Source organism: Galeopterus variegatus, unplaced genomic scaffold (assembly GCF_000696425.1).
Source record: "Galeopterus variegatus unplaced genomic scaffold, G_variegatus-3.0.2 Scaffold6526, whole genome shotgun sequence".
NCBI lineage: Eukaryota > Metazoa > Chordata > Mammalia > Dermoptera > Cynocephalidae > Galeopterus > Galeopterus variegatus.
In genome coordinates, this window is record NW_007732637.1 from 101068 (window position 1) to 111475 (window position 10408).

The window sequence follows — 10408 nt, forward strand, 5'->3', positions numbered from 1 at the left end:
TATGTTAATATCTCAAAATTAACAAGCATAGTTTGTTAAAACAAAAAGGAAAAACATAGTCCGGACTAATTCTGATATTTAAAAGTCTGTTATCTTAGATTTTAAATATTTTAAGAACAGACCGTTCTGTGGTACCTTATGGTCCAAGTAAGCACTAGTAATTATACTGCATAACTTATACTACATTCGAGTCATTTCTGTTGATGTAAGAAGTATAAAAGGGAGAGAAAACTAAAAAGTGTCTCAAATTTGTCCAACAAGGCACACCATAATGGCCACTGAGCTTCTCAAATAAATAAGTAAAGATTCTATTGTAAAGCTCCAAGGAATGTTTTCTGTGTGGCCACGGCAGCAAAAAACCATATGATACTTTTGATGTGATACTTTTCAACATGTGTATGAGAGAAAAAAAAGAGCCATTTCCAGTGCATTCTATGAGTCTATTTCCTGATTGCATTTCCAGATGGATGTCAACGATCAGTGTAACAGAATCCTGGAATGCTGAGACTTCATTTTCTACCATTTTAATTTCCCAGGTATCAAGCAATATATTGATTCCAGCCCTAAAAGAAGCTTCTGGAAAGGCTGCTCGGATAACAAGATATTATGGTACACAACTGAAGCTACGGAAGTGTTTATTTGTGGAGATGACATCAGTTTCTGAACTTATCAGACTCTGTCTGAGAAAAGGCAAGTTCAGTGTGTACCACAGAGACACCTGTCACTGTCATCTCAGATTAGACTTTAGGAGGGATGGAAGTTATTGCTCAATTTGGTTAAGGAAAGAAAAAAAAAGGTCATATTGTTTTCTAAGTACCTTGGCTTAATGAAAATAAGATAGCATCAGAACCTCTATCCCTAACTTAAAAATCCAAAGATGTGTTTCTCTTATTTCATTTTACACAAATAAAGATAAATTACTTGTTCTTAAATATCTCATTCAATAAACAATTTCACCAGGGAAGGAAATTTACATTAATTGAGTAATTACTTTTCTAAGCACCATGCTAGATCTACTCATTACCGTATTTGATTCCCACAATGACAATGTGAGTGTCATCTCTACCCTGCAGTTGAGTAAAGTGAGATTTACAGAGTGTAAACAACATGCCTGAAATCACAAAACTAGTAGGTGTGGAGCTGAGATCCAAATCCAGACTAATCTAATGCCAATGTCCATGCTTTAGCCATTGTAACTCCCATTAGGGTGTTTACTGCAATCTTCTTGTTACCATGTCCGCTACCTGATTATAAAAACATATTCTTCATTCTAATGCAATTTAGACCACATTATAACATAGTTTTGGATCGTGTATAGGTTAAACCACGGTTCCCAAAACATAAGCTGGAAGACAGGCTTGGGCTTGACCCAAACCCTTGGACCGTGAAAGGATTCCACCACCCTTCGGAATAGAGAGAGAGAGAAGTCAATCATTACCTCTTTTTCAAATAGAAGGAAATTGAGATCTAAAGAAAAATAATGATTTTTAATTTGTTTTTAGAAATATACATAGAATTGGGCCTCCTTTCTTCTGACTATATGGTCTGAACTAGTTCTACCCAAATAGTGCCCCTGATGGGCATGAGGAATTTAGAAACCTAGTCCCAAGAAAGGAATCTGCACAAAATAGAATCAACCTTCCACCTGCCCCTGGGCAGAGGCCCGAGGCCCACAAATGAACATAGTAAAGAGATGTTCATTTTAACACCTACCTTGCCCTGAGGTCTCTTGCCCAACATTTTGAACTAATAGAGACATCAAGAGAAATGTTTGTCACTGCTATTCTTGCACAAGGCTTTTTTTGGCTTCTGTGAAAATAGAAGCCCCACGAATTACATGCTCAAACATGTCCACATTCTTGGCAAAACAACAGAAAAATCTTGGGGGTCAAACTGGTGATAGAGTATCTACCAAATAGATATTTTACAGCTGCATCTTATAAACTACCAAAGAATGTGTAATGGATATCAGAAAGTCAGAACATATTTTACAAGGTCATTTTATAACCACATTATGGTAACCTTGCAAACCAGAAACAAAAACATCTCCACTTATCAAAATAATTTAAGCAGCCCATAGGTCCCACAAAAAGTCTAAGGGAAAAGGGGTAATAGAAAGTTTATTTAGACCAAAATTTGACCTCAAGTTTCTCATATGTAAAGTGGAGACATTATAACTTACATCATTACTGCAATGATCAAAAGAGATTCTATGTAAGGAACATCCCCTTGACTAGTTAGGTACTCAATATGCATTGGTGGGATTTGAATTTGAGGGTTTGCAGAGAGTATGGTTGGAAATAATCACCTGGCAGCATTTATCTTTTACTAGGCAAGTTTTAAAGGCTCAAATAGAGGTAAGAGTCGTTTCATCCTCAAGCAAATAGTGACAACCACAAGGCACTTCATAGCCTTTGTAACCCAACTTTTATTCTTCCATAGTAGGTTATGATAACTGGTAAAATTCCCATTCCACTGTGATGAAAGCACACAAAACTGACTATAAAGATGGCCTGCTCCATATCAGGGATTGTACCTTTTGTAAATAAAAGATGTTCATTGCCTTCAGTAGAGACTTCCTGCTGCGGAATGGCTTAAATGTACATGCTTATGCTAAGCATGGGATTAAGAATCTGCTTTGAGACGTAGTTTTCTGTCTTAGCTTTCCCCTCTCCATCCTCACCATCCTGCTCTTTCGTCACTCATGCCCTGAAGTATAGAGTAAAGGTAACAGGCAACTGCTCTAGACAGTGACAACCCTAACCGAATGTCTTGGCAACTGGTAAATATGTGTGACAAACTCAATCATATCCTTCACCCAACAAACAAGCTGTTACTAAAATGCTTTTAGTTGTAATGCTGGTAACGTTCTGCCTGTTCACGAAGAGGTAAAGCAGTGCCATATTTTAAAAGAGGGGTAGGTGGGTGGGGGAATCAAAACCCCTGAGCCAGAAATCACCCTCTCAACTGCCTAACCTATTAAAGATCAGTGAAGATAAAATAGTATCATTGGAGTAAAATAATTAAATAGACTTAATTTTTAATGTGTGTGAAATGGAATTAAAGCTGTAAAATTCAAATGGACCTAGCGATGCCTTAACAGAAAAATTACCTGGATAATTGGCAGGGGTGCTATGAATTCAGTGGAGGATGATACACAAGATAGGAAAGATCGTTGAAGTTCCCAAAGGGGAAAAAAAAAACAAAAACTTTTTTCCAATACAAAAAAGTAAAATCAATGATCCGTAATTTGATGCAGAAACAAGAACCTAAATATGCTTTTACTGTTTTATTTTCAAAACACGTTTACTTCTTATACTCATCTAATTTCCACAGTAATGAAGTAGCTTTTAAGTAACAGTAAAATAAAGGGAAAAAACTGTGATGGTGGCAGGGAAGGTGAAGAATAATTATTATTTTATAATCTCAACTACATCACTAGCAGCACAGAGACCTTCTGTGAGGATAGAACCTAAGAAGGAATGTCATATGCCATATGAGCAGACCAGAGAGAAAGCAGAGGGATGGCTGAATTGCCTTCAGAAGAGGTATTGGTTGGGGGAGGAGGGGTAGCATGGTTAGACATCAGGAACCAGGAGAGCTGGGTTGAAGACCCCGCATGAGGACAGGAGAAGAGGCAGATAGATGGCTGACAGCTGGAGAGGACATTTTAGGGGATAACAGAACTATCTTCGGACAGCTGTGTGATAGTCAATATAATGCTCTCGCCTTCTGCACAATCTCCAGTGATACCTACATAACTGACACTGCTCTGTTGAGTGGCCTTTCTGTTGAAGGACGGTGACAATGCCCAGGACTGTTGCCACAGTGAAAATGACAGCTCCTCAGAAAGGCCAGGTCACACCTGAGCTGCTCTAGTTTGGTTTGTAGAGGCTCCAGGAGTGGAGCACCAGCTCTTCAGACCTGACCTGGTTGTTCCCAGGTTGCCAACTCAGTGCACCGGGCACCGAGATAAGAACTGAAGTGAACAAAAAGAAGCACCGTCTTGGGCTGCGCATGGCTCATTCTTGACTTTTCCCACCTCTGCGGAGGGCTGTTCAGGACCAGGGACCCTAAACTCAAATGACTTTAGGACACCAGGCACACCTACAAATGGGAAAAGCTGCTAGGCATATGATAATAGGGAACAACAGGGCCTATTGGGAACTGGAGTTTTCAGACCCTTCGTAAATGCATTTAAAATCAATATTTAGGGGGGAAAAAGTGGAGAGTAAGCAAATCGCCTGTGTACAGGATTCAAGACTTCTGTTAGCCTCATCTAATGTGACTGCAAAAGTAGGTAGTCAAGTGCATGGCTGACCCAAGGCCAGTATCCAGGTGTATTAGTCAGAACCTCTTCCTAAAGCCATCTTTACCTGGAATCACCACATATCATCTAAAGAAAAATAAAATGTCATAAATTAACTCCTTTCAAATAATCTGGTGTGTTAAAATGGGATATCTTTTGATAGATCATCCAGAAACCATGTACATAAAATATTTTTCTCATGGGTCAAAATAGAAAATTTTCAGAAGGCTTATCTTGAAATAATTGTATTCCATTAAAAGTTATCTGAGAACTGGGGAAGGGGCAGGGGATACAGAAAGCAAAGTCTTGACAAACATGACAGATTCAATTTTCAGAAGGCTTATCTTGAAATAATTGTATTCCATTAAAAGTTGTCTGAGAACTGGGGAAGGGGCAGGGGATACAGAAAGCAAAGTCTTGACAAACATGACAGATTTTCTCTGCAAAGCTGATTCTTAAATCACTAACCCAAACAGAACCAGAATTGCAATGGCCCAGAGACAGCCACAGAAAAGGAGAGCAGGGCCAGTCTTCTCCCCAGGCTCCAGAACTCCATAAAAATAGGAGCTAGTTTATACTATAAGCTCTTGATGTCCTGTGCCATAGCCAAATGACTAGGAGCACTCCATGTGGGCTTCAGCCTGACTTTAGAGCTCCAGAAATGCAAACCTTGTGACTTAAAAGCCCCCCACTCTGTGCCCAAGTCAGTCTTTCCTCGTTGGGCCACTCCCCAGCTCACTATACTTTGTAAGGAAGAAAAAAAGAGACTTTAGAAAAATCCTTACCTGGAGCTGCTGTTCTAATTCTTGAAGGGCCAAAGGAATGGGATCTTCAGGAGGTGTATCATCTAAAACATGAAAATAAAATGTTTCTTTACCATAAAGCCCTTTCTCTCATGAGAGTTGCCCTGCGGGGACAATCTTTGAACTCACATAGTTAAACTGTTCATATAGACTGCTTCAGTTGTTTTCCTCACTTCAGCTGGGGACAGACAGAATGCAGAAGACAACTTAGCTCATTTTCTGTACATATAGCAGTATAAAGAACATAGCTGGCCTGACCACATTTTGCAAACAAATATCAGAATCCTCAAATGTCCATTCTGGTAGCTCTCCAATTAAGAAGGACTGCTTGTCTTTCAATACTCTCACAATAGCCAAAACCATCAAAGATGATATGCAGGAAAATGCTTTAACAAGGTGTTAATGAGGTGGCCAGAACAACCTTGATGGGATGGAAGAACATGTTAGTAAAAAACAGTGGCATTTGTTCTGCTCTGAATGACTTCCAGTGTTGTAGACTTGGACAGTTTTGTCCCTTGCTCTTAACCGCAAACCACTACTAACAAGCAGTTAAACAGAAACTCATTCTGGAATACAGTGGGTAACGGGCTGCAACCCAAACAGGGTGATTCTTCTTCCCAATGCACCAGGCAGCACTCCTGGCCTGAGGCAGAATCCACAGCTTTGTTGCAGGAGAGCCTGAGCCCAAGAGCTGGGGCAACTTGATCCTCAGAGGCCTGAAAGATCTCCTGAGTAATACTTCAACGGACTCATTGCCTGTTGCTGGGTTAAAAAATGCACTTCTCAGAAGCATCCAAGGCAATCTGGCAGGTGTTGCAGGAGAGCCTGAGCCCAAGAGCTGGGGCAACTTGATCCTCAGAGGCCTGAAAGGTCTCCTGAGTAATACTTCAACGGAATCATTGCCTGTTGCTGGGTTAAAAAATGCACTTCTCAGAAGCATCCAAGGCAATCTGGCAGGAATTTGGCCTAAAACACCCACATCACCCTGAAATCTCTTCAAGAGCATACTGCTGACCTGGCCTTGGTGTTAGAGGACAGCCACTTTGTGAGCAGAACTTCCGAATGTCCAGGCAGACTCTGGCTCTGAGGGTCCATGAGCCATTCATTCCTATCCCTTACCCCAGTACATAGGACTATGAGAATAAGTACAAAATACAAGTTCAAATTAAAAACCAAAGCCATTTTAAATTATAATAAAACAAGGAGAGATCATGATTTTTATATTCTCGCTATGATAATCAAGATTATTGGTAAAAACTGATTGATGTTCCTTTTGAACTAGAGGAAGTGAAACAGGCCATACTGGATGCAGAAACAAGCCTCCTCTCCCAACTCACTGATAGCACAGTCCAGAATAAAATGCTGTACACAAGACACTCCTGGCTCCTAAGGGATTATGTTTCTTTGAAAGCAACAAAGATAATCACCAGAAAGACAATTTAAACAAGGATGGCATTAACCTCTGCCAAACACCTCAAGGGTAATGTCACTTAATTGCCTCTGGCATATCTTAGCTGAATTAATGATTCATAATTTGATACTCCCATTTAAAAGTGGCTTAAAATAATGACAATGAAACACCAAATTTAAATTTATTTTGTAGCCGCACCCTGTGCCAGGCAGTGGATACACTATTTAACTTTAGCTTCACAGAGCAAGTAGAAACTGAGAGATCTTCTAAGACCTTTGCTGCAGGCTGGAGGACAGTCTTCCAAGGAAATGAGTCCAACCGCCAGTTCCTCTGAATGCTCTCTTCCTACTCAGACTAGAAGTGACAAATTCTGCCAATTTCCATGGCTTTTTAAATTCACCCCATCATTTGCAAAGAATTGGACAAAAGGCAGAAATATCCATTTGTCACCACTGACCTTTTAGAGGTAGCCTTCATTATAAAAGCTATACTTTGTAAAACTGATTTGGGTCTTAAGTGCATTTAAATTTACTTCAATACAATTTCAATAACGTAGACATTATGATTATTTTAGCTTGTGGAGTCCAAGGCTACAGTAATTTGGCACAAGTAAATGGGAACATATTATACTCTGGCATCCCAACCCTAATAATCAGAGGCGAGCAGGCACTTGTTGGAAGGACAAAACACTTCTGTAAAGTACAAGAGCAGACAGGGCATTCTAGAATTCTAGAAGGAAGCCGGGAATGGAACTCAAGGCTTCCTGAGACTTAATCCGCCTTGGCCCTGTGAAGTCACACTCCTTCCTGTTTAATTATAAAAAAAGAAAAAAAAAAGTTATTCATTTCCTTTACTATAATAATGTAAATAGCAAATACCTAGTAGGGCCCAGAATAGCAAATACCTAGTAAGGAGTCCATAACGGAAATCTACATCATTATTTATAGTCACACCATGCCAAGGGCACATGTATGTGACCATACTGACAATTTTGTAGATAAATAAAGGCTTCAGACTGGATTCCTTGAGTTGAAATAAAAGTCTAATTGATTCACATAGAAATAAATATATAATAGATGTTTTAGAGACACAAGCAAAATGAAAGTAAGACTTTTGTTAAAGAATAGATCAAGTTGGATTAACCCAAGCAGGAAATGGCAACGGAAACAAGAAAATCAAAGACAGATGTAAGGAGACTACCAAGTCTGAAAGCCAGTCCTGTATGTCACTGCTCAATGCCATCTGGTTTAGCTGGCATCCCTGCCAGCCAGAAATTTCAGGGCTTGTGAAGCTGTTTACAAAGCTGCCCCAAGTTGATGCGTATTGTGTTTACTTTCAAACAGTGGCTGCCTTCTTTGACTGGTTTTAAAAATAGGCAAATATTCTAAAAGCAGAATGATGAATCACAGGATTGGGCCAAAAGGAAAGAAGGAAAATGACTCAGGCAGACTAGTAGCACAGCTGTTCCACAAACATTTGGCCGAATCGTTGTAAAACATTTTGACGATGATACTGGATCAGAGTTCTTGAGAGCAGTTAAGTTTGTTTTGACAATTCCAGAAGCACAAAGTAGACTGTACAGGAGCTATACAAGAGACCCCCTGGAAAATTTAGCTGTTTTTTTAAAAAAGGAGAACAGTTGCCAGGTATGTTTATGATGAGAAAAAAATCACAGCGCAAGTACATTTTTACTAAAATGTATCTACCAAATATTTTTGGATGCCCATTACATGCAAGGCAGGGACTAAGACTCTGTGATGAACTGGCAAATCACTTTATCATATTTTCTGAAGCATAAAGGAAGTATTTGAAGCTTCCTTTTCAAAATGACACTGTGGGATTAATGTACCAAGTAAAATGTACCCTAAGGAATTTTTTAAAGAATGAGATATAAAGAATTAAAGAAGTTTTTCATTGCTTTTTTTTTTTTTTAAAAAAAAAAAAAGCAGATGTTCACTGCCTGTTTGGCAAACACAATGTGACTAAGCCAATGGTCCTTAAGATAGAACTTTCTTGTTGGTATCCCAGCCATTATGACATACCATAGTACATTTTATGATGGGCTTGTCTCAACATCTCTTGAGCAGCTGTTGGGTTGCTTTCGTGGTTATTCTGTTTTCAGATTCCCTTAAGTTGTCTTCTCTGTGTATCCATGAATTTAATAAATGGGACACACTGGGGCTGTAATTCAAATCCTCACTGTTATTTAGCAATGAGAGCTATGCAATCAGTTATCAGAGAATGCTGAATCTGGAAGGGGCTAAGTAAGCATCTGGCCCAGTCCCCTAAGAGTAGAGCTAAAGACAAGCACTCTGTGAAGAGAAAGGAGCCACCCAAGACTTCAAGGTTAGTGACTCCATAAGACTAAAGGGTGTCTCCCAGCCCAGGGCTCTGTCTACTCTGCTCTCCTTCACCTTCTGGTCCACTTGTATTTCATGAACCAGTAAAATTTTTCCTAAAATATTGGGAATCATGCCTTAGACATCCAACATTTCACTTAGCTGGTAAAGATGATTCAAAAACAACTACTGTGTATCATTGTCTCTTTATGACAGAGAGAACATTTTAACACCAAAATCATAAGACAAACATAATCTTACAATAAAAGAGTATCCATCGTACTGGGTAAATTTAGCTTTATACACAAAAATAAACACATACCAAAAAAACCCCATTGCCATGTCCTTATTTATTTGGTTTATTCAGAGAGGTGAAAACTTCGAAGTTTTCACCTCTCACCAAAACAGGCCTTCGAACAAGTGTTTGAGAATCCTTGTTCTAAACAACATCTTGACTGGACTTTGGAGTCAATTATCTACCCCTGGACTCACCTTCATAGACATTATTGGGGACTAGGCTGGGAAACTCTAAATCCTTGCTAGAAAGAGCTTAAATGTCACACAGAGAAGACCTCGTCAATTATCTACCCCTGGACTCACCTTCATAGACATTATTGGGGTCTAGGCTGGGAAACTCTAAATCCTTGCTAGAAAGAGCTTAAATGTCACACAGAGAAGACCTCAGGAGAGGTAGAAGCCATTCTCAGAGTTCATTCCCAACCCCCCTTCACTCCCCAACCAGAATATAAGAGGCACCTTTATCCAGGATCCTCTCCATCTGTCTATATTTTTTGCAGTCAGAGCTGGCTCCATGGACATGTGACCTGTGTCACACAGAGCCCTTTGCCCAGATGGGCCTTGTGCTTGGTTTAATGCTCTGCTATAGTGTCTCAAATTTCTTAATAATTTTGAACAAGGATTACTGCATTTTTTATTTCACACTGTGTCCCCAAAATTACATAGCTAGTCCTACCTGCAGTTTGACCTCTTAGTGCTGGTGTCCTGGTGTCCTTAGTGCAGGTGCAAACTGACACTTGAGAGGCAAGTGGGTTTGGGCAGTGGCTTCAGTGCTGAGGCTCATACCAAACTTTCCTGAGAACTGTTTGCCAGTGAAGACTCCTAACCACTTAGGATACAGCAGGTCAGGACAACATTTAGTAGGACAGACCTGCATTTGAATCTCAGGTTGGCCACTTTTTGATGGATGAATGTGAATGATCAACCCACTTTCTTTCAGACTCAGTTTTCTCCTCTGCAAAATGGGCAGGCTATTTCCTGTCTCAGAAATGTGTTATTAATAAAGGAATGCATATGTCAGTCACTTAGCCTAAAGCCTGGCACCTAGGAAATAATCAGTAATAATAATGAATGTTTAATGTAATTGAACTTACTTTTCATTCCTTTTCACCGTAATCCTGACCAAAGGGGTAATGTGGAGAAGAGGCAGCTGTGTGTGTGTGTGTGTGTGTGTGTGTGTGTGTGTGTGTGTGTGTGTGTGTGTGTAGTAATAGGAGTTGGGGGTATTCTTCTTCATCATCTGAATAAT

The 10408-nt window shown here is 39.7% G+C and overlaps 1 protein-coding gene across 1 annotated transcript in view; it reads right to left on the bottom strand.

Annotated features, from left to right (window-relative positions):
* Window positions 1-10408, bottom strand: part of LOC103606365 (MAP3K7 C-terminal-like protein) — a 42755-nt gene that overhangs the window by 24023 nt on the left and 8324 nt on the right. The window contains exon 3 of the mRNA XM_008590975.1: window positions 5095-5156. Coding sequence (XP_008589197.1) covers window positions 5095-5156 — 62 coding nt within the window. The remainder of the gene's footprint in view (window positions 1-5094; window positions 5157-10408) is intronic.